Source organism: Streptopelia decaocto (genome assembly GCF_964273445.1).
Source record: "Streptopelia decaocto genome assembly, chromosome: 2".
NCBI classification, from domain to species: domain Eukaryota; kingdom Metazoa; phylum Chordata; class Aves; order Columbiformes; family Columbidae; genus Streptopelia; species Streptopelia decaocto.
Window position 1 is genome coordinate 23,217,213 of NC_138655.1, and position 25,418 is coordinate 23,242,630.

Consider the following 25,418-nt stretch of genomic DNA (forward strand, 5'->3'; position numbering starts at 1 on the left):
TATTTTTTTCCCCTTTACTACAGGGTACTATTGTTTGCCTAAGAAATATGTTCAAAGAAATGCTATTTCTATGAAACGATGGTAAAAAATTACATTAAACCACTTCAATATACGAATCCACAGTGATAGCAGAACAGAACTATAGCACTTAATGATCCATCTGCAATTCATTTCACTCCATAAGCCAAAAGATGCATTTATATTGTAGCTATTACATTTTGAGAAGAGTTTAGATTACAAAACTTGAGAGAGCTTCAAAGCAAATCTTAATCTAAGCACCTTGATCTTGATGGCCTAGTTAAAAAAAAAAAAAAATTAAGATAGAAGAGACCCTCGTCAACAAAACACAGAACAATTGTACTTAAATTGAGTTATTTTTAATTTCCTTTCATAAATCAATTAAATGTACCAACCTGGGGGTTGGAGCATTTTATTTCAAGGGACTCAAGGTCGACATGGAGGCAGACGACAAATGAGTGCCTGGATTCTGGCCCCGAAGCAAGCAGTTTCTGGGAAGTAACAGCTAAAGTAGAAGTACAGCCCATTGGTTCCACTAAATTAAGTGTCATCTGTTGTCCAAGAAGAGTATATATACTGAAATGATGCAGACTAATAGTCCATGGGAAAGCATCACCTAATGATTAAAAAGAACGAAAAACAGTTACATAATTGCATAATAAAACCTAGGCTATTATTTTCTCAAAACTCAGCAAAGACCTTATCTAAACACTCTTAAAATGTCAGCAAGTGCAATCAACAACCATTAAACTGATCCCAAACTCTCACAAATATAAATTCAACAATCAATTCCATTCTATATATTGAGATCTAAGCAACAGCAATACAATTTGAAGAACTTGGAAAAGAAAAAAAAAATTAACCCCAAACAGCAAACATGTACAACATAATATTTGAAGAACAGTCTTTTTGCTTTATATGACTGAAACCAGTCCTCCACGAATTTCTCCCATGTAGGACCTTCCCACAGGCTGCAGTTCTTCAAGAACTGCTAGAGCACGAGTTCCTTCCATGGGGTGTAGTCCTTCAGGAAAGGATGGGGGTCCTCCTGCAGGGTCACAGATCCTGCCACAAAACCTGCTTCAACCTGGGCTCTTCTCCACAGGGGAACAGGTCTTGCTAGAAGCTTTCTCCTGCACGGGCTTCCCACAGGGTCACAGCCTCCTGCAGGACTCATCCACCTGCTCTGGTGTGGTGGGGTCCTCTATGAGCCACAGGCTGGATATCTTCTCCGCCATGGGCCTTTGTGGGCTGCCTGTCTCACCAGAGTCTTCACCACAGGCCACAGGGGAACCTCTGCTCTGGCACCTGGAACACCTTCTCCCCCTCCTCCTTCACTGACCTTGGCATCTGCAGTGTGGTTTTTCTCCCATATTCTCAGCCCTCTCTCTCAGCTGCTGTTGCACAGCAGTTTTTGCCCTTTCTTAAATATGTTTTCTCAGAGGCGTTACTACCATCACTGATGAGCTCAGGCTAGGCCAGCGGCTGGTCCATCTTGGAGCCAGCTGGAACTGGGGTAAGCTTCTGGCATCTTCTCACAGAAGCCACCCCTGCAGTCCTCCCCACCACTAAAACCTTGCCACGTGAACCCAGTACGATCCTACATTTGATAACTGGGTCCCAGAGAAAGAATTTAGGCTCTGCAAGAGACACTGAAACAAAACTCAAACAACGCTCAACAGAAGTGAGGAAAATGAGACAATGAAAGATCCATGGGTAATTCTCATTCTATGCAAAACAGATGTTTTTTTGTCCTTTAGAAGTACAAGAGCATAACACTTATTTCAGGCTTGTTCTTTTGTCCTCTAAAGAAACTCTTCAACATTCAATTTATCAGATTTTCTGCTGAGGAAGTTGGGTCTTTTTGTCCCCACTTGAATCCCAGAATATTAGGGATTGGAAGGGACCTCGAAAGATCAGCTAGTCCAATCCCCCGCCAGAGCAGGAACACAAGAAGGCGTCCAGGTGGGTTTTGAATGTCTCCAGAGAAGGAGACTCCACAACCTCCCTGGGCAGCCAGTTCCAGTTCTCCATCACCCCCACCGTGAAGAAGTTTCTTCTCAAATTTAAATAGAACCTCTTGTGTTCCAGTTTTTACCCACTGCCCCTTGTCCTATCTCGGTTATCACCAAGAAAAGCCTGGCTCCATCCTCCTGACACTCACCCTTTATATATTTACAAACATTAATGAGGTCACCCCTCAGTCTCCTCCAAACTAAAGAGACCCAGCTCCCTCAGCCTTTCCTCATAAGGAAGATGCTCCACTCCCTTAATCATCTTTGTTGCCCTGCGCTGGACTCTCTCCAGCAGTTCCCTGTTCTTCTTGAACTGAGGAGCCCAGAACTGGACACAATATTCCAGATATACAGAGAACCTGTGCCCAGTATGTGAATTTTCAACCCATCAAGAGAAACTGCCTGTCCCAATTCAAAGAAACATAAAAGTGGCTGGATGCAGCCTCAGATCCAAATACACCAGGCTGGTGAGCATCCACAAACTGCAGTCTGAGCTGAAACAGTCATCGTCTTTGTACAGAGCCCATTCATTTGGAGGAAGAGACAGAGAAAAGCTCTCCTTCCTATATAAAACTTCAGATTATTATTTCATCGGAAGTTTTGTTTTTCAAGATTTGGGCCTGGAGTCATCTGTAAGAAGAGTCCAAATCAACCTAATATCTCAGAAGCATGGAAGCCGATCTTGAGAATCAGAACAGAAGATGGAACACAGAAATATACAATGGAATGGGCCCTTGGAGGCTCACAGGGCAATAAGAATTCAAACCAGTATACTTAAACAATACACGGAGACTGTGTTTGCTGTCTGGTGCGGCCTACGGTCAACTCTGTCCTGTTGAGAAATCACATCACTAAGAAATAGCACAAATGAAGTGTTAACTGTGTTTTTTAAAATAAACATTAGAAATTTATATGGTCGGGAGTATGTATCAGTAGAGTCCATGTGTCTCATCCTAAGAAAGAACTGAAAAGTTCAGTAATTTAGTTTGAAGCTATTGCATACTGAAGAACTCAGCTCAGTCAAAGTAACTGGAAAACATTTTGGAAAGGTTTCAGACTAGAAGTTTTAAAGTAGTTAGCAATCTGTATTTTTTCCAAGTTCAGTCACCCAAGAAACAAAAAATATTAATTGTAACAGATGGGAAAAATGGAAATGTGAAGTCAACTCTAATGACATGTTTCTAATTACTACACGTGAACTTTGTTTTTCTCTGTGACCACCACAGTAAATTACCATCATTTGTATTTTTATGGATTAGAAAGAATATCCAAAGAAAATACTGAATGTTAACTCTACTATGCTGCATGCATTCTCTACCTTAAAAAGAAAACATTGATGAAATTTTATCAATGTACAGAAACCACAGTATGATGAACAAACGCTGTAGTAAAGACATGTCAAATTTACAACTCTAAAATTCCCCTAATGTCATCAATTACTTCTTCTTCAGCTCCATACACACTATGTGACCATTCTAACATTAATCTGGAACTGCCCATCTGGAAAAATCCTGTTTTGTTGCTGTACCTATGTTTGATTTAGTCATTTTTAAAAAGCTTTACCTGCATTCATTTGCAGATTGGTGTTATGAAACTATTTAAATAATTAATTCAAAGTGTCTAAACATCAAAACCAACATTGTTTATAGGATTTATTTCGAAATTATTTGTTTGTAGGAAGGAAGGAAAAACCAGTGCCACACTTGGCAGATATTTTGTCTACATCTAACCTACTCATTTGTGTATGCTATTGTTTTGACACCTAATTGTTGAGATTCTTTTATGCTGAAACATTTATCTGCTATTTGCAACAGTTTAGCAAGACTCCTTTCCTACAGTGTTTGAGTTATTTTTTCCAATATATATTATTACAAATTTTGGCTATATGCAAGCACTTTCTTTGGTAGTTATTTGATGCACCTTTTTTCTTGGCTAGAGTTAATGCTCATTATAAGCCTTTCCATTTCCATGCCATACAATATTGATAAATACCCTTAACTACCAATAATTGCTATGTTTGCTCTCACCTTTATGTGACACTTCCCTTTATTTTAAAAATCAGATTGCAGAAGTGGCACTTGTATGCAATGTCGTGTATACCATGTTGACAGTTGTACAGAAGAAAAATTTTGTTTGTTTAAAATTAGTTATGGCAGGAGAGAGATCACAAAAACTTTATCATGCATATGATTGGAGATCTATTCCCAGGCTTGCCAGAGGTATCCTTTGCAATCATTTCCCTTTCTGTATCCACATTGCAAGGTCTTCACACGGATTTCTAATGCGCTCACATTCTCATGTGACATGCAGTGTTTAAAAGAAAAAGATCTTGCAATCATTACATGTTTGGTCCCTGTTGCACTTCCTTCCTGTCATGCAACAGGGACACATTCGTGTGGCTGCGTATCCGAGGTGCACCCAGTCAAAAGCTCTGAGGGCTCTGCCCAAGCCCAGAGCTCACTTTCAGCAGGTAAGATCTAGTTCCACAGACTGTAAATGTAACCACAAATGAACAGGATTTTGTAACTTAAACCCAGCTACTAGAGAGCTCTAAGAGCTGAACACAACACTAACAAGTTGGTTGTGCAGACTTCACTTCTATTCAGCTACTGAAGAATGTCACTAAAATGTGAGAACTCATTTTATACAGTTATTAACCATAATACATAAGTTAAATTCAATAATTACCATGTTTTGCAGAAGGTGATATTGAATGTAAACTCAAATAGCACACTATTTGAAAATCAAATATTAACCATAAAATTGACAGAATTTTTATTCAGTTGTTATATTGCAGTTGAGCATTTTAAAAAATCTAATGCAAGATCATAACTTCTAAGAATGCCAACATACTGTTGCTCTACTTTAAACCATTTAATTGCCTTTTTTGAAGGTTGAAACCTATATGCTTCTATTACGCTGTAGTAATTTTTGACCAATGCATTTCATTTGAGCAACCTGGTCTAACAGAAGGTGTCCTTGCCCATGGCACTGAGGTTAGAACTAGATGGTATTTAAGGTCTCTTCCAAACCAAACCTTTTAATGATTCTATTATTGTAATTAATTCACACACTAGGATTAGAAGCCCTCATTTTCTATTTCCCTACAAGATACCTGACAACTTACTGAGTTTAAACATACTATGCAGAAATCTGTGAGGTTATATAATTAGTCACCGTTCACAAGCCAAAGCCATCTCTCAGATTTAAATCTTTGGAGTACACTGTTTTACATGATTGTCAGTATACTGCTGTCCATATGAGAATGTGAATATGATATCTAGCAATATCAACAACAATTTTGAATACTAGTTTCTAAAATTTATTTTATTGTGTCTTACATAAGTATCTATATATTACTGTATCTGACCTAACCAAATATTTTTACAAAGATGGATTCCTAAAAAGTTACTGGCATGAACCTAAAGAGGAACATCTTACATGTGCCACCATAGCATTATTAGGGAGAGGGGAAAGAAAAAAAAAAAGTATTGAAGCAGGGAGAACAGACTAAACAATACAGTAAGTAGTTGTTCTGGTTTTGGCTGGGATAATTTTCTTCACAGTAGCTGGTATGGGGCCATGTTTTGGATCTGTGCTGGAAACAGTGTTGATAACACAGGGATGTTTTAGTCACTGCTGAGCAGGGCTTGCACAGAGTCAAGGCCTTTTCTGCTCCCCACCCCACCAGCGAGCAGGCTGGCGCAGGGTGGCACAAGGAGTTGGGAGGGGGCACAGCTGGGACAGCCGACCCCAACTGTCTAAAGGGATATTCCACACCATATGATGTTATGCTCAGTATATAAAGCTGGAGAAGAAAGCAGAAGAGGGAGGATATTTGGAGTGATGGTGTTTGTCTTCCCAAGTAACCGCTGCATGTGATGGAGCCCGGTTTTCCCGGGGATGGCTGAACACCTTCCTGCCCGTGGGAAGTGGTGAATGAATCCCTTGTTTTGCTTTGCTTGCGTGTGCAACTTCTGCTTTACTTAAACTGCCTTCATCTCAACTCCCAAGTTTTCTCACTTTTACTCTTCAATTCTCTCCCCCATCTCACCAGAGGGGAGTGAGCGAGAGGCTGTGTGGTGCTTAGTTGCCGGCCAGGGTTTAAACCAAGACACTGTTTTAAAAATTAGTGGAATCCAGGAAAAGATTCTAAATTAAAATAATAAAAATATAAACTTCTAAACATAGGAAGATTTCATAGATGCCCAAAGTATTCTCATTATTACTCCAAAACTTATCTAAAGCAAAATTTTAGTTCCCTTCATGTCTTCAATTTATTTCCATATTGTAACAGATAGATGAATTGTCAAGTTGGATGTATAAAAGCATGCAAAGAGTCATAAGTCACCCTAAGCAGGTCTCTAAAAAATTTGGTTCTGCTCCAACTGAGTTCCTAACTATTTTATTTCTTCTTTGCCACTATTTTGCTTAAAGGACAGCTACAAATAGGACACAGGTCCCCCTGTTTACAAGTAGATAAAACTGAGAAGTCAAGGGGCAGTGGGTACAAGTTGTACCAGGAGAGGTTTCATCTTCATACAAGAAAGAAATTTTTTATATTAAGACCAATCATTCACTGAAAAAAACTCCCCAGGGAAGTGGAGGTTTTCAAGACATGACTGGACAAGGTGCTGGATAGTCTCATCTAGGCTCCATTTGCCATGGATGTTTGGACCTGATGATCATTCGAAGTCCATCCCAACCTGGGCTGTGCTATGATTCTGTGATTCTATTTTAATTTCCTCGGTGAATACTACCTCACAGTTCTATCATCTGATTGATTTGAACTATCAAGATAATACTTAATGTAATTTAATACCTTTTTATGAACTTATTTAGTTGTATTTGTTATGCAACAAGTTCAACAGAATATCTCCTTCTTTACATAGATAAAACTATTTCTGTTCCTAAGTTACTTAGCATGACTGAGCTAAGTTATATTTCTGAATTGTTGTACTTAATATGTTCTTCTAAGCATTCCTAAAAACTACAATTACCTCAGAAAATAAATATATCAGAACTCTGAAAAAAATTGAAAGACCTGATTGTGGGATATTGTATAAGCTATTTTTACAGCATGTTGACATCTTGAGGTCAACAAGTCTCTGTGAGCAGGCTGCAATATCCCCAAATGACAATATCACTATGTTCCCTTTTCCTCCTCTTTAGTTTTTCATGGAATAAGAAAAACACATGAATGAGCACACAGCTTTCTTAAAAGTAACATTGCATCCTTGTAAACAAGCCTTTTACTTATATCTTCTTTATAAAAGAATTATTTATTCAAAACATAGTTTTGAGGAAAAGCAAGGTTGAATACAATTTCAGAGAAATGGTAACATGACACTATGTCCCTGAAGTCTTGTTCAAATACAAAGCGCAAATTAAGAGACCCTCCCAATAAAAGCCCGTCAAAATTATTTACCTCTACATGGGAAGAAACAAAGAAGGTGACTTAAAGGCTTTGAGAAAACTTTTTAATAGTTTGTTTAAGGGGGAGTTTTGGCCTGGGAGAAGGCAACAGCTCCATCAGAGAATCAAAAATATCAAGATTGTGAGAACTTCTGTTTGGCATTATTCCCAGAGCACAAAGCCACACACAAATAAATTCCTTAACATAGGCTTTATCCCAACCAGAGGGATTCTTTTCTCTCACTAGGATCTTTCCTTGAAATCTGGGTTTGACAAAATTCAAATGACTCCTTATTTTCATAAATGGTTTAAATTACATCATTGGTTTAAAACAAACAAAAGACCTTGGTTAAATTTATTTATCTTTTATCTGTCACTATGATTAGCAAATTAGATCATTCCTACTTAAAGTTAATGAGATAAACACATAAACCTTTCTCTTCTTTTTTTCCCCCTTTTCATTTGGCAGCATCTCTAATACGACTTTCTGTATTAAAAACTACAATTTTCTTTTTGTTGCTGTGAGTTAAGTTAAACTACAGGAAGGAGGAGAAGGGTCCAATATAAGTGGCAGAACAAAGGGAGAGGGAAAACACTGTTATAAATACAAATAAATTTCAGATGGCAGGAGCAGCAGTAGCTCTTGAATGTGCTTTAGAATTAATTTTTCATAGCATACCCATCATAATTATTTATGGTTCAGCAACAGGCATGCAGAAAACACAATAATTTTCCCAGAAAATGCTGTCGCAAAAGCAATGGAACAATTTCTGCATCTCCCACTCCACTTCAGAATGAGTGCACAAACCAGCAACGGTTCTTTCCAGATAATATAGACCAATAATACAATAATGAACAAACCCTACATGGACATATTGGTTTTGGATAGGACAGACTTCATTTTCATCACAGTAGCTGGTATGGTGCTATGTTCTGGATTTGTGATGAAAATAGTGTTGACAACATGGGGATGGTTTAGTTACTGCTGAGCAGGGCTTGCACAGCACTATGGTGTTCTCTGCTCCTCACCCCCCCCACCAGGGAGCAGGCTGTGGGTACACAAAAGGCTGGGAGGGGTACAGCTGGGACAGCTGACCCCAACTGACCACAGGGATATTCCACACCATACAACATCATGCCCAGCACATAAAACTGGGGGAAGAAGAAGGAAGCAGGGGACATTTGGAGTTATGCCATTTGTCTTCCCAAGTACCCGTGACATGTGATGGAGTCCGGCTTTCCTGGAAACAGCCGAACACGTACCTGCTGACTGGAAGTAGTGAATTACTTCCTTATTTTGCTTTGCTTGCATATACAGATTTTGCTTAAGAAATTAAATTGTCTTTACCTCAACCCATGGGTTTTCTCACTTTTACCCTTCCAATTCTCTCCTCATCCAGCTAAGGAGGAATGAGTGAGTGACTGTGTGGGCTGAGCTGCTGGCGGGAATTAAACCACAACAACTGGCATTACCATGAGATTTTAAACTTGATCATGAAGTTAGATCTCATGGATGCCATTAAAATAAACCCAAACCCCAAGACTGAAGACTGTTAGGGACACTTGGCTCACCTATTTCCAATACACAATTTTTCATATGAGTATCTGTAGAACAAGATTTTTACATCAGTATTCCTTCAGAATACTGCTGCAAAACCATCTACCATTTACTTTGATAAGTTTTAAGGGCTCTATTTTAAAAAAAATAGTATTGAACATAAGCAGTTTTCACTTGCTAGGTCTTGAACACCTTATCCCCTCCTTTCATTTCTCAGTTAGCTACAGAATGCTAATTCTTTCCTCAGATTGGTCTACAACTCAAACATCTATCAAATATTAGCTTTTCAAATAAAAATTACCATGCTCTTTTTCTTCCTTCGGCTACACATTAAAGCATCCCCCCATAAACACTCATATAAACCTCAATTTTTTTTTCTCCAAATCTCTACAAAGATGTTGCTACAATCCCTATAGACACAAAACAGAGCACAATTGTTGCCTGTCATGAGGACCAATAAAGTCTCATTCTTTCCTTCTGATAGTCTGCTATATTTATGAATTTATTTTCTCATCTTACATTGATTCCTTGGGAGCCAATTCCAGTGACCGACCACTCTCTCCATGAAAAACTTTTTCCTAATGTCCAGTCTGAATGTCAGGTCCAAGACTTTTTTGGCTGGTATGAGAAGTTTTTCCAAACCTGTCTCCATTCCATCTTAGAATTTGCAACTCACTGCCCCCTCCTGTTGTGTGAAACCAATTGTTTGTGGCTACACAGTAACTCAAATGACAAAACCAATGAAGGTAAAAATGGCACTTCTGAATTCCTTTGGCTTCACCAAACATACAAAACACATCACAGAACTAGCTCTTTGATAATGATTTTCACTTTGATCTCCGTGGGCCAAACCATTTGTATTTCTAGCCATCGATAATACATAACATACTGCTAAAAAAGCAGTACAAAATCAGAAGTTTTCAAAATAAAATGAAGATAATTTTCATAACAGTTAAAAATGGAAATTAAAGAGTAAGCCTTTTTTGAATTTATCACTCTACCTTCTTCCAAGATGGGTCTCAGCACAACAAATGGGATTTCCTGCAACGGTTCCATGTGTTTGTGCCCAGCACTCATAATCTTTATCTGGGGCAAGCAGACGACAAGTGTGCCGGGCATTCCGGCCTGCCCATGGTACCAGCTCCGCACAGTCCCAGGAATGTCACCCGACACAATAGTACTTGGGGAAGGCAGGCTGTCATTTGGAAGGAACACACAACAAGATTGCACTTCAAGCTGAAAAAAACAAAGACAAGAAAGATTTCTCAGAAACAGATTACCATTTTTTTCTCCCAATGGGGAGTATTCATCTTGGTACAAAATACCACGTAACTCATCCATCATGGCTGACTGAAAGTCATCTTAGCTTTTAATTGAATTAAGAGGAAAGATAACATGAAATATTGGAAAATAATATAATCTTTTAAATTATTATTATGGTAGGGGAGGGAAGAAAAAGCGTGGTTTGGTCTGTAAACTTGATCATATAAACGAAACATACATTTATCTCCGTTTCAACAGCTTTCTACGAGAAGCGCAATTGAGTCAGAAAATGCTCTCACAATAAAGCTGAGAAAGCTCTCTTCTTGCAGTTCATTAGCTTTTGTTAGCAATAGCTCAGCCTCTAGAACTAACCAACATTTTATATGCTGTTACTTTCTGGAAAGACCTACTTAAGGGAAAAGTCTATCTTTACTTTGTAATCGACACTAATGACCATGTACAAAAAGTGTAATAATCAGATAAACTAGGAAAAATATAAACTTTAGGGGAAAAGTGACTATGAAACAAATGGATAGGCATATACATGCACAAAGAGAAACTAAGAAAGTTCACAAAGTTTACACAGCCTTTGCCCTTCTTTCCTTGCAAATCAGAAGCTCTGCATGTGGTTTCATATGAAATAACAGGGTTTTTTTTCAAGCAGTGCTGTCACCTGAAACATTTTTGACCATACTACCATCTCCTTATGAGCTTCTAGCAAGGCTGAGTGAACCCAAACTAAGAACTGAACTCACCATGACTTGTTCACTTGGAGGCAGCATAAGCTGCAGACCATTAGTCTTGCTTGGCTCCTACAAGTAATATTCTGCACCTGGATATCAAATAGCCCTAACAGGCTGCACACTTGAACGCTTTGTTAAGCGCTACAAACTATGATTCAGTTCATTTCTTCATGTTGTTTGGAAAAGTCTAGTGTACAAAACGTTGGACACAAGATGTTATTTGTAGCAGTAAAAAAAGAACATTTGTTTGCTGTAAACTTACGTAACAGAGTGTCTCAATCTGACATCATTAAAGACATGACAAGCAAGGTTTGTACTGTATGCCCTCCCCTGAAGGCCAGTAGTCCCTCAAGAACACAATAGTGATTTGCAATAGAATTGGAATTCCTCAGCACCATAAGTACTTTGCCAGCCTAGCGCAAACACATATTCATTTTTATTTCAGCATTTTTATGCCCTTTTGCTTAGGCAAACTGTCAAGAATTCACTGCAGAAAAATATAAGTAGAATTTTGCAAAAATAAATACGTTGTTACATGAAGTCTCTGTTTGTTTCTAGTTTCAGAACTGTTTGAGTTGTACAATTAAGTTAATTACATCTTTGATAAGTAGTTTATTGATCCAAGGTTGCAGAGTGTACTTTATTTATACTGGATGAAAAGCAATGGTGTATTGTTACAGATGTAATAGATTTGGATTTTTTTTTTTTCAATCTGGTAAATTAGTCATTGTGTCAAATTGGAAAGATTGTTACAGTGACACATTAGACCGTTTTCTGGTCTATTAGTAAGAGGTTGCAGGTCAAGCTATTTTGGGATAATGATAAATGGATGACAAAAGAACTTACGATCAGTATAACTTTTGTTTTATCAGTGCATTTGCTGAGTAAACAGTTTATAACAAATCATCCATTCTTCATATATATATCCATGATGATTAACATCAAATGCTGTCTGGTTATACAAACCATGTGGTAATAATAATCCAAAAATTCCACCAACTTGGAGAGATACTATAGTTTATCACATTACCAGTAGCAGGATCTACAGGAGATGTATTATGAAGTATTCTTGAGAAGAGATGACAATGCCCAGTAGAGTTTTTACACTTAATTTACAGTTCAGTACAGCTCTGTACTGAAGACAAGTTATTCAGATAATTTGTTTTATTTTCTTTGTTGTGTCAAGAATATTGAAGTGAAATTGCAACAGTTTCATTCCTTCAGAGGCTTGAGGGAAACTCTTGCTCATGTGGGCATCACTTTGCCATTCATTTTCAAACAACTGAATGGGAGCTGGACCATGAATTTTGGCGGGGTTTACATGATGGCATCAGGCCCTCCAGGTGTAATAGTGCAGGTGTGCTTACAAATATGGTTTGCTTACTTGTGTTTCATTTCAAGCTTTATATGAATAAATGAATTTTGCAAAACATCATTGCAGGATTTCAAAGACTCACACAACAAACATAAGGCAAAATCCCACTTTTTTGGGCAAATCATGCAATAATTATAATTACATAAGAAATTGCCAACTTCGATGCACAAGGGCCCAATAAGTACAAAATTGAATTGCATCTGTTGAACTTTTCAGGGGTAGATTCTACTTACACACACCCATCAACTTCAATGGAATCTCCATACATTTGTTTGACAGAATCTGGAGGTCTGTCTAATAACAAGTTCCAGTGAAGAAATGGAAGAGTGCACCTAAAATGATGGCATTATATATTGGACAAAAGCGAGAATGTGTGCTACAGATTGCTTCACCAATCAGAAGGTGCTTAAAATATATGTAATCCAAATATATTAATATTAAACTACATCAATAGTATCTATTAAAGCTATCATATAAATCTTATTACACTTTTTAAATAAGTGCTAAACTGTGCATCTAAAATTGTGAATTTAATGTAAAATGTGACTGATTTATGTAACTGAATATAAATCTGCAGCAGTAAATCTTGCATTAATGTAAGGATCTGACAATCCAAGGGAAAGAAAATGAAGTAATCTGCCAGTAAGAAGTCCTCAAGCTGGGGGTCAGATCCTGTTCATGGAAACCATCTGGTTGGGACCCTCCAAGCCACACCAAACACAAATGATCTTTTAAAAAAATATCCTATTCATTAATGCTTCGCAGCTGCACTGAGTGTTACTTCATTTTTCCATGGCAACATCCTTTCTGTTTCAAGGATCTTATTTCAGTTTTGGTAGCAACGTGTTCTTTTGCCAATACTGAACACATTCATGTGTTAAAGAGGAGGAATTATTACAAATTCTTGAAACAGAATCACCCCCTATTTTCATTTCTATTATGTCAAGGCCTATACATCCTAAGTAGTGTACGCTAACAACAAACCAATGAAATAAGCAGTATTTTCCCCGTCTACTTTTAAAAAGTTACGCAAAGCATATTGCTCTAAGCTTTTACTAATGTATAAGTCTAAAAAAAGTGCAATGACTTTGAGATCTCTGTTATATAAAAAGGAAAGTATTAAACTACTGGAATAAATGCATTATTTTAATTCATATTATAATTATTATATCCATGTTATAATTAATCTTATAATTGTAAAAAGAGAGTGTTGCTCAATAGAGAAAACCATGAAATATATACTGCAGAAGAATTAGGTCTTCCTAACTGAGGATGGTGTGTGGAAGGGAGTGAAACAAAACAAGTGACATGCCATATTTATCCTGCACGAATGCAAAGAAGAGGGACCTGAGTCTTTACAGCCTTTCATGACAGTGATACCATAAGTAGATTCCATTCCCACATTTTATAGCTATATAAACCAATTAGAGGCACTGAGGATGACCCACAAGGTGACACACACATAAAGGTGTCTCCTGGGAAGTGACCTCTCTCCACATTAATCATCATCCATCAGATGCTCCCATCAAAAAAGGCTAATATGTTTTTCTGGGAGTTTCAGATACAGAACATAAACTCACAATGATTCCCAAAACTGCAAAGCATCACCGTTGCACAACTCGTTTAGGGGTTCTGGTGCAGCTGTTATTACAAGGCCTTTGACATCCAAATGAGCTCTACCCAATTAGACCATGTGCAATTGAGCCAAACACACACTGTTTGTTAAAATTTAAAAATGCAGGCCAGAAATCCATGTTTTGTAGTTAGACAGATTGTAAAAAGGGTATAAATGGAAAGCAGAGCACGTAAGAGAACTAAGAGTACATGCTACCTGTACATACAAGTGAATACAATATGGACCAGCTGCATTTTCATCTATCGCTTAAAGCACAATGTCTTAGCACTACACAGTATTCCTTTTCTAAGAGAGCTTGGTTTTAAAAAGTTTTTATTCAGTTACAGAAAATTTCGTTTTTTGTCAGCTTGTGCGAAGTAACCAACTTAAGAAATCATCCCATCTCGTAACTGCTGCCACCTGTAACTGCTGTCACAAGTCACAGAATCTCTTCTGCCCATGAACAAAGGGCCATTGTGCAAAGAACAGCAACTCTCATCCTTACACTTCTGTTCTTCCAGTCAACGTTCACTTTGACTAAAATTTTGTGCAAGTTACATGCTTTAAAGAAAATATTATTTTCAATAATTTCAGGAAACAGACTAATTTTTTTCAAATAATTTCAGGGATATTTAAAGGCAAGTAGAATATCTGGCTAAGTTTTATATGTAATCATTACACTATAGTTTAGTTGGCATTCATTGCAACATTACTCATTAATTAATTTGCTTTTAATACAGATCCTTCACTATTCTCACTGGAATACAGCACTAACAACCTATTAAAAATAATTGTATTTACACTGCTGCACAATTTTAGCAACTATTAGTACAAAGAATATGTGAAAAGTGCGTATGACCCTCCCACACAGTGTAACTGCCAAAAAGGCTTCAAGGCTGCACATAAAATCCTACAACAACTAAATAACAAAAACAACTTTTTATAGTTAAGTATAAAGTCTTTTCACTTAAATACTAAGATCTGACCACAACTCCAATGCACAAAATCTTCATGCACTATTCTACCACGAGCAAGCCAGGGCTATGGCTAAGCAAGTACCAGCTTTGGATCCAAAATAAACTTTCCAGTTACTTTGGTTCCAAACACATTTACTTACTCAAACTTCCACTAAAAGAATAATCCTTTGATGATTTTAAGTTATGAAGTTCTGTTTTATCTGATGACAACTACAGACTTTTCTGTTCTACGACTGTGTTAATAAAAGATCCAGGAACAAGAAAATAGTTTTAGCAAAAACTTTGGAGGCTAAGTTCTCCAGCATTTAACCAGACAAAATATTCTAGAAATTTGCCTTTTTCATGCCAAATGATAATAAAACACAGAAAATCTGTAGGAATTTAACATATAAATATACTTCTGTGTTTAATAAAATGTGTATTATGTTTAATAAAATAAATATATCACACAGTACTTGAACTGAATAACTGAGTCATAACCCTCATCTTCTAATCCTCTATACATCGCCTTGCACACATTTCAGCTTTCCCATTTAGGCTGGTATTGAAGTAAAAAGCTATGCATATGCATTTGTGTCCTGAAAAATATATTTAACTAAAACAGACATCGGGACTACTAGCAATAACAAAGAAGCAGCAAGCATATCTATAAATCCTCCATATTTCACTAAGAACTACTGCATATTTGTTTGAAAGCAGTTCTTGGACTTTTCCTGTAGTGTTTCCTTGGAGTCTGTTGAAACTTTTCACTGGTAACACATAATGTCCTTCTGCCCAGAGACTGGCATATACTTCGAGTATGATCAAAGCAAAAGGAGGAAACATCTCAGAAGTGTGTAAGCTGTTGTATGAACTCACAGGGCCATTTAATTTCAACACAGATAAAAACTAAACTTATAAAAACTGTAATGAGTAAATAAATGTAGAACCTCAAACACCAGAAGGAGTATCTAATACAAAAATATCCTCTGCCAGTATTAGCTCTAATCCGTAAGCGTGTTATGTCAGAGCAGCGATACATTTAAAAAATCACTTTCTGAGAAAACATGTGTCTATCACTGGGTGGCAGTTGTACACACCCCAATGACACCGGAGCCTTCAATGGGGCATCTGATGACGCTGTGTTCATCCTCACGGACACAGCTGGGTCGGGGACGTCACCTAAGGAGACCTCCCAGAATGAGTGCCCTCGCCTCCTCTGTGGCAAGTGATTTTCCCCCTGGATACCTCCTTGAGCCAGCCCTTGCCCACCCCAGGCACTGGATTATTTTCTGCTGGGTCCCCGCGAGTCAAAGAGGCCTCTAGCTCTGGGTTTGGGGAGTGAATGTGTGCATGCTATGGATCATAATTATCCTCATGTGGTCATACAATAATATATCCTCAACTGGTATCTGAACCTGTGTTTTAATGTTGTTGGATTGCTAAATAACCCTGTTTCTAGCTGGTTTCTTGGCTAAACTATTCTGGCTAGAACAAAGCCTGTTTGGAGCTTGTTGCCTGCTTAAATTGATTTTGGGGGTGTCTCTGTGACACAGTCACCAGCGTTCTTTTCCACAAAAATACAGTCATTTGAATACAGCCTTTGTTTTTGTTTTGTTTTCCTATTTGGTAACAGGTAAACTTCACTTTTAGCTGTCAGTATCGTAACCATTCTTTGAAGAAATTTGCTTTGCTGGTTGCTCATGTAACAAAGCACGCTTTGAAAAACGTACTTGCAGAATATCTTAGTCCTGACTCAATTTTCCCCCATTCATAAAAAATTTAGCTCTTCATCGTCCTCTTTATTATTATTTTTATTATGACCCAAACTGTAAGGCTCATTTATATAGGAGTGTCATTGTGCTATGTACCACCCAGACACACAACAAAAATACACTGCTTCCTTCAAACAGCTTACGAATTCTCTCTCCTGACTATCCCTATCTAGCCATTCTAATCTCCAGTGGTGACAACATTAAGAAAGGAAAACAAGCAAAATACTTATAAAACAATGATGAAAGAGCTGGCTGAAAACTAAATATAGTTAATAGAAAGCATCTCCCCAATTTTGGTATGTTCTGCAATCAAGTCATAAGTCTGAAGGCAAAACTTAAGCTTTCAAACTTTGTAATATTTTGTACCAAAAGTACTTTTTGCATGAAAGAGAAGTAAAACAGACACAGGTCCTGGCATGAGCCTGTATATAAATGTATTTCTTGGTAGAAAAAAGGAGCAGGTATTCAACACTTACTTTCTGTCAGACGTAGTTACATTGTGGGGTTTTTTTGTTTGTTTGCATTTGTTTTTTTGGTTTGGGTTTTTTGTTTGTTTTGGTTTTGTTGTTGTTTATTTTTGTAGGTTTTGTTTTTACACAGAACCTGTTTTGATACCCTGTTTCCCTAAAAATAAGACAGGGTCTTACACAAATTTTTGCTGCAAAACATTACTTTTTTACATGTACAGCTGCCCAGACACTATTTAAATTGACTTTTTAAATGATCTGTAACTAGGGTTTATTTTTGAAGTAGGGCTTATATTTAAAGCATCCTCAACAATCTTGAAAAAAAAACATGCTAGGTCTTATTTTTCAGGGAAACAGGGTAGTATATTCTGGTGTACCATAGAATAGCAATCTCTCAGAATATACTGTTCAAAAGGCACAGGTTATAATAATTCTAAGTGTAATTTCTAAGCAGGCACTTGATACATACTTGGAAGAACAAAGTCCTAATTCTAGCCTTTCTAAGCCATGGTAACACTGGACTTCTACGATGGCCTTTTTTGTGTATAGCATGCAGATGTACTGCTACATGAAATCTCTGCTTTTACTGATTGATCAGCGATCACAACCTAGAGCAGTCTGGGTTTAATCCAAGTGGTCACCTACTTGTCCTTTACGAAAAGGTAGACAAGTGAGTGGCTGAGCCATGACGGCTACAATATGTCATACTCTATCACACCCCCCAAGAAAATATTCACCATATACGCTTTCCTCGATTACTTTTAGAAAGGAAGGTATTTTGCAAATCTAAATATCGATAAAAAGGTGTATAGCCATGTTTATAATACAGAAAAGTGCGACAAGCATTTTTTCTTCCTATAACTTTTTAAAGGACCTTCCCCTTAGATATAAAAAACATATTGCGAAAACTAATATTCTGAAACCAAGGCATTCTTTCCTTAAGTTACCAAAAATCTATATTTTATTTTTCATTCTCTAGGACTTTGAAACTACTGAAATAAGACAATAAAACTCGGGAGCTCCTTTAAAAACCCTCTAATAAAAAGCACTAGGATGTATAAAAAGTATCATAAACTTTGGAAAGACAGTTTTTTTTTCACTTCCTTTTCATCTTACCTGAAGTGTAAGGCGCTTAACTGCATTCCACACAATTCCAATAAACTCCTTCATTGTTTCTTCAGGACTTCTGCTGCTTTCAGATGAGTTCAGCATGGTTTTCACAGGAAGTGACAAAGGACGAGACTCTAATGCAAACAACAAAACTCAGTTACACAAAGATATATAACTAAGTTATGTACTTGCTGATACCAAAGAAAAAGATTACTTATTTGAAATTCTAAAAGAGATTTTTCTCTCACTGGGTGTTTATTACTAGTTTGAAACTTGGCAATGCAACTGTATCAGTTCAGCCTGGTGAGAAACGCAATGAAATGCTTAAATTTTTTAAACATAAACTGCTAATAAAATATTGTGAAGAATGCTTGACCTAAGCAAATTAAGACAGTTTTCAAGGTGTGATAACCTATTTGGTGACAGAATAGCAATCAAAGAGGCTTTCACACACATCGCTGCCAGTGTAATCTAAAAAGGGTTTTAATTGTCTAAAGTCATTGTAAGAAATGAAAGACAGCCCATATTAAATGACAGTCTTCGATTTGTTGTCTTTAAAAGAATCACTTAACAAAAACGTGAGTATGCTTCCAAAAAAAGGCATAAAAATTAAACTATTTTCTTACTTTGCCAAGCTGAAAGGTAAAAGTATAAAATACTTCAGCAAAATCCAATGTTTTCTAGTAAAAGGAGAAAATCACTTAAATTGTTAATTATTTACTAATATGAATATGGAAAGATTTTAGATATCAGAAGCATTTAACTGAATGTGAGCACAGCAGAACCTCAAAAGAGGACTAGTGAGATTGAGTAGTAACTACAAGTTCATTAAAGACTGTATGTGTAATACACAGTTCTTCTTGTCATCTCCTACAGAATATCCTCCTTCTTATGTTTTGGGATACCCAGTGAATTATTGTCAGCTTCTTTAACATTTCCAGCTTTGGTCTACGTGATGTTGAGCTGACAAACTGCAGGAATAAATTATGAAGTCTTCATAGCTTCATTTTGAACTAAATTGAAATCAGCACAAGTGTGACAATTTATGTCTCCCAATTATAAAGCTATAAGAAATCTGTGGCATACAAACTACAGAAAAAGTCTTAAAGTTATGCTATCAGCTGAAATCAGGTGAGCAAAAGTACATTCCCTTTGATATGCACCACTGGATCTTCAGCCAGTTTTGATCATGCAAGGAAACATGCAAGGAATTAAAAATGAAACATCTGAGAGGTGAATTTCTGCCAAAAGCATGCAATGTTAATGCCACTTGAGGAATTAATTTGTGACATTTTTCCCATCATGGCCAGAAAAGACTAGATTAATAGTCCAGAAAAATATCCTTCAACAAACAGTATTTTAAATGATCTGTAAAGAAAGAGAAGCATTAGCTTTATTAAACTAGATGGGGAATCGAAATATTCAAAAAGGCAGGTGGTCAAAAGAAAGAATTTTTATAGCTGCAGTATAACTGGTCCTCTCAGATATTCCTGGCTCCAGTTATGGATCTATTAGAATGACAAAGAATGAAAATTGGATCATGAGACTGTAAAAAGCATGACATTTCAGGGCTGTTTGTTGTCTGCTGTGCTGCAAGGAAATTGTTCATATGGAGGAGCAGCGTGTAATAGCTATTTCATAATATTTTCTCATGTGGACACTTTTATGCCATGCAGTGAGCATCCATTCACATTATGAATGGATAAAGTTAAAGACATTGAGTGAGGAATAGCTGTTCTGCTTTAACTTCTTACTCTACCTCAGTTCACACCATCTTCTCTGTGGAGTCAGGCCCTACACTACACATATTACAAGGTAAGAATTAGTAACTGCTTGAGTATCAAGAAATATTAAAATAAAAGAGAGTTACTGGAGCACAGAACTCCAGAATACGAGTGTGTGTGAGACTCTGGAAATTTCACAGACAGGAATGGTTCAGGTCAGGATGAAAGTACATTTTAGAACGTAAAACACCCTATGTCACTGAGCAAGTGCATTCTTTGTGCGTGGGATCTCAAGCTGGGTTTTGTTGCAGTCTCCCATGTTTTGTTTGTTTGGAAACATACTCCACTAATTCCCTCTCAATTAGGGAAATCAACTTTCTAATGCCATTAACAACTACGCCTAAATTAAAAATAAAATGAGCTGACCAAAGCACCAGTTGTTTCTCTTCATAGATGTGCAATTCAAACCTGCAAAGCTGATTCAAATGCCAGGGATATCCACAACAGACAACAGCTTCACTGTAATCCCCCATACTGAACCAAGAGACCAAAAAAATGAAAACCTCAAAACCCAAACAAACAGGTAAGGAACCATTCAACCAGAAATCATAGAAAACAGAGAAGTAATAAGAGATGCTTCAGGGTGGAAAGAAGAAGCAAGCACAGAAGTAACACCTGAAAAGAAAAGAAGTTGTGTGTTCATTTCTTTCCTGCACCGCTAAGTCCCAGAGCTTTGTCTGAGGGGATGCTGGGCCAGAACAATGTTTAATTCCCGATCAGGCAAGACCAGCAGCAGATGACAGTTGCTCAGAGGCTGGTGTGGCTATCATGTGTGTTTGGCTAGTCCTCAATTGTAGACGTGTAGACTGGATCAGCTCCATCTGTCTCGGTATGAAGGTTAATCTCCTAAAACAATTATGCTGCTACTCAGCTACTACAGAACTGAAAACCTAGGAACATTTCCTGGCACTGTAATCAGCCTTGTCTTGACGCCAGGAGCCAGTCAGCAATAGCTGGATAGAAAATATTATATGTATGAAACACAAACTAACGAGAGAAAAAAAAAAAACCCAAACAACAAAAACAGGAGAATGGCTTCAGGTTGTAAGAGTTGCATTTTTAATAAAACCAGTGTACAGAAACAGAAAATGTTCCTTCTCTCATCTTCTAGACTCATATTGTGTAATTGGTATTTTTGTAAAAATACACACCACAACTATTTCAATCAACTATCAAACACTCAGAGGCTGTCACTCTCACCATCAAGTTCAGAACACATGCTGGTAACAGACAGACTTTTTGAAAAGGACAGATCAGATCAATAACGATTGAGCTACCAGAACCAGAAGTTTTCATAATTCATTTCACAACTTATGGTTAAAGTATTGAGGCAGTTCCAAGTCACAATTCTGCAAAATCAGTCATAAATGTACTTTCTTTTTAGAAGATGCCGCTAAGCAAGACTTAAACGTACACATTCTAGATAGAGGTGTCTTTATATAGACATATGCCTCCTTCTTTGTGATTTTTAGCCTACTTGGAACTGGGTGCTTTAGAAGTCTGATCCATATAAAGATCTTCGGGGAAAATGGTGCTACTCTGTGCTATTAATATTCAGTGACACAAGGAACACAAATGGTGAAACAGAACTTTTGAAGTGCAAAGATTTGGCGCAAATGGACATTTCCTCAAATAAACCAAAGCAGAAAAGACCACAGATCAGATATTTTCCACTACTGGGCTGAGGAATGATGGTAATCTGTGCTCACCACTGGCCTGGTGCTCTCAGTTCCCCCTCTCTCCTTAGGGCTCAAGGGAACTCAAGGGAGGTAAAATACAATGCTAATACCTTATTCCTAATTTGTCTGTGGTACAGATCCATGATGGCTCATCCCTCCAGCACAAGACAACTCCTTTCTCCCAGCGCACTGTGTGCCTCGGACACATCGTGCATCAAGAGGGCAGCAGCTTATATCTGGGTGGAAAAGGTCATCGTGCTGCAGGCAAACCTTCAGTGACCCGCAAAAGCTCAGAGAGCTCCCACTCAAAGAAACAGTTTGTAGAGAAACACCCAAGTAGCAGCCTGCAGTAGGACAGTCTCTCCACCATCCCATCATATGACCGTACTCAAAATGCATCTGCCATATGACCTGCAAGAAGCTGGGCGAGCTTTCCTTCCCACATCACATCACCTGTCACGCGGCTTCTCACACAGCAGAACTGAGGTAAGCTGAGAAAAGCGCTACTGCAAACTAATCAGAGTTACTAAAAGGCATGACAGGAAAACACAGGGACATTAACAGTATTTTAACAAAGAAAGAAATTAAAGGAAAGAGTAGAGTTATTGCATGGCTCTTTCTGGAACTATTTTTCCTCTGTTAAAATCAGAAGTAGTCTCCATAATGTCAAAGAACTCATCGGGATTTATTAATATCTATTCACCTTTCATGCGCTAGATACAGCTTTTTATCAGAAATAAAAATACAAGGGTGTTTGCGACAAATGCAAGCCAGTAAAGAACTGATCAAGGGCTCTAAGGGATTAGAAATGAGATTAAAATGCAGTGGAGGAGAAAACTGAAACTTCAAACAACTCTGAAAAAAAAATCCAAGTGGCCTACAGATTTTTTTTACAAAAAATTAGTTTCTTCATATGTAAAACGAAACAAAAAATGCCTCAACCCCTTACAAGAAAAAAACCACAATCGTCTACTTCAAAACATATTTTGCCTTTTCTGTAAACCACCAATTTTTCAGTTTTATGTATATCATTGTGAAAAAATAAAAATGCAGTGAAACTTATTATAAAAGCTTCTTTATCCTTAGGTTTGCATTCCAATTTTCCTCATAACTCTATATATACTTTTATTTGCAAGGGAACAGAACTAAACACCTATGTCCATACACAGAGATAAATGAAAGCATTGGTCAGCATTTTCTCCCGACAAATTCTTAATGATTGCTGAACTATTTCTGGAAAAAAAAAAAACAAACAACTATTTAGTTCTGGGAAGAAAATTTAAAAAGGACTGACACTTTCATACACATCACTAACAGCCTTTCACAGGCAAAACTGAGCTAGTACATTACTAATGACAAAAATGTGTTATATGTGCACTCATATCTAAAGTCCATGTTTTAATTTATCTGAATATTGCTTACCATTTCAAATAAATTTTATACTATGAAGTAAGAATTTCAGCCTTGGATTTGCAGGAACTTTACTAGAAAATGCAGAAGGAATTCTGCCCAGTTTTCTGCCTTTTTAAAAAGACACTGGAAGTTCCTCAGTCTTTTAAATGTAATCTAAAAATAAGCACCCGTTCTCTCTCAACTTTCAATTTCTCCATACAGAAAGCATTGGACAAACCACATTGGTTGTGTGTTATTAATATCTTTGAAATCCACATACTGAATTAAAGAAATCATGCCATGATAATACAAAAGTCAAACATTTTACTAACTATGAAAACTCACAATAATTAATTTTCCATATAGTTATGTGACTGTCCAGCCATTTAAAAGTTACTATAAATCATCTGGGTCTGGAGACCTTTCTTTTAAATAATCCTTCCAAGAACTAAATCCCATTTATAAAAATATAAAGATCCTAGTATTTTCAGGCACCCTACCTAATGTGCACCAGATTTAAATTCCTATACTTTACTTTGCCTATTTAGCATCTATTTAATTTCATTCATCTTACCAAATAAATCAGTCATACTGTTTATAGCAGGCATGAATAAACGATAATCATTCAGTTCATTGAGCAGAAATAGTGACCTACTAATTCAAATACTTCAGATAATCCATTGATTTCTCACCAGCCAGACTTCTTTCACATTTGCCAGTTTTTTTGCATTCCAACAGCTCATTTTAGCAAGAATCTAATTCAGCATTCTAGTTGTACTTCAGGGAAAAAAAAAAAAATCTGTAATTGCATCCAGTTTTGCTAAGTATAGGTCATAGCCTGACACAATGTACTCAAGAGAAAGTTTATTAACTTGAAATGAAACTTCATAAAGAACAGTACCCCTGAATCAGCTGGTCTAAATAAAATATAGACATGACTACATTTAAAGCTTCCTCTTTCTTCCACTTTCATGGAAAAGTATGTAATAGTGGTTCAGAAGTGTCTTGTGTGTATTTTGAAGGAATTTTAAGAATTACTTCATAGAATACCAGGTTGGAATGGACCTCAAGGATCATCTGGTCCAAACTTCCTTGGCAAAAGCATGGTCTAGACATGATGGCCCAGCACCCTGTCCAGCCAAATTTTAAAAGTGTCCAGTGCTGGGGAATCCACCACTTCCCTGGGGAGATTATTCCAAGAGCTGATCATTCTCATAATGAAAAATTTCCTTCTTGTGTCAAGTTGGAATCTGCCCAGAAGTCACTTGTACCCATTGCCCCTCATCTTTTCCATGTGACTCCCTCTCAAAAGGGAGTCTCCATCTTCTTTGCAGCCACCCTTTAAATACTGGAACACAGTGAGGAGGTCTACACTAAGCCTTCTTTTCTCAAGGCTGAACAAGCCCAGTTCTCTCAGCCTTTCCTCATCTGGTGGCTTCCCAGCCCTTTGATCATCTTTGTGGCCCTTCTCTTGACACCCCTCCAGCCTGTCCACATCTTTTTTGTATGGCGGGGATCAAAACTGGACACAGTTTTCCAGGTGTGGCCTGACTACATAAAAGCTTTCAACATTAAATTACTAACACTTCTCATAACAACCAAGAAGCTGAAGTTATAATAAGAATCTAATGACCAGCGTGCACCCACACTATCAAATACTAGGAAGTGATTGAAAGGAAAGCTGGGGATCTTTCCTTGCCTGGTTTCCTATGGAAAGAAAGCTTATACAATCCTATACTCTATGCATATATGTGCAACTCATTTACTAGTCTTCTAATTCCTTTTACATTTGCTGGTCAATATAAATCAAATTTTGACAGGATGAATATTTCAAAAATACTACGTTTCTACAAACTCTGGGAAAGTAAGTAAGCAGGGGAAAGAAGGTAGAAATTGGCGACAGGAGTTCTGTGCTTATTAGAAATCAAGACAATTTATACAGAATAGAGAATATAAAGGCCATCTGGGACAGGTTTTTGAACCTTCTTGTTATGACACTGTCAGGCTGGGCTGGCAATTAAACAGACAGACACTCTCTACTAACCCCTTCCCTCTCCAGAGCGGAAAGGAGAAAAGAGACTTATGGGTTGAAAAATTAAAATACACATATAATAGGATTAATACAATTACTAATACTACTACTACTAACAGAAATAATGAAATATATCTAAACCCAACAATATCAATCTCCCCCATAAGTATGACGGAATCGCACCCATGGTGACACACACCACACACACTGCAGGGCAGGGG

General features: G+C 37.3%; 1 protein-coding gene across 10 annotated transcripts in view; it reads right to left on the minus strand.

Moving 5' to 3' along the window:
* The window catches only part of VPS13B (vacuolar protein sorting 13 homolog B), a 455,756-nt gene that overhangs the window by 218,708 nt on the left and 211,630 nt on the right, over nucleotides 1-25,418 (minus strand). For all 10 annotated transcript variants that reach the window (XM_082046868.1, XM_082046872.1, XM_082046866.1 and 7 more), the window contains 3 exons: nucleotides 18,317-18,444; nucleotides 10,008-10,242; nucleotides 414-634 (listed from right to left, as the gene is read on the minus strand). In XM_082046868.1, coding sequence (XP_081902994.1) covers nucleotides 414-634; nucleotides 10,008-10,242; nucleotides 18,317-18,444 — 584 coding nt within the window. The remainder of the gene's footprint in view (nucleotides 1-413; nucleotides 635-10,007; nucleotides 10,243-18,316; nucleotides 18,445-25,418) is intronic.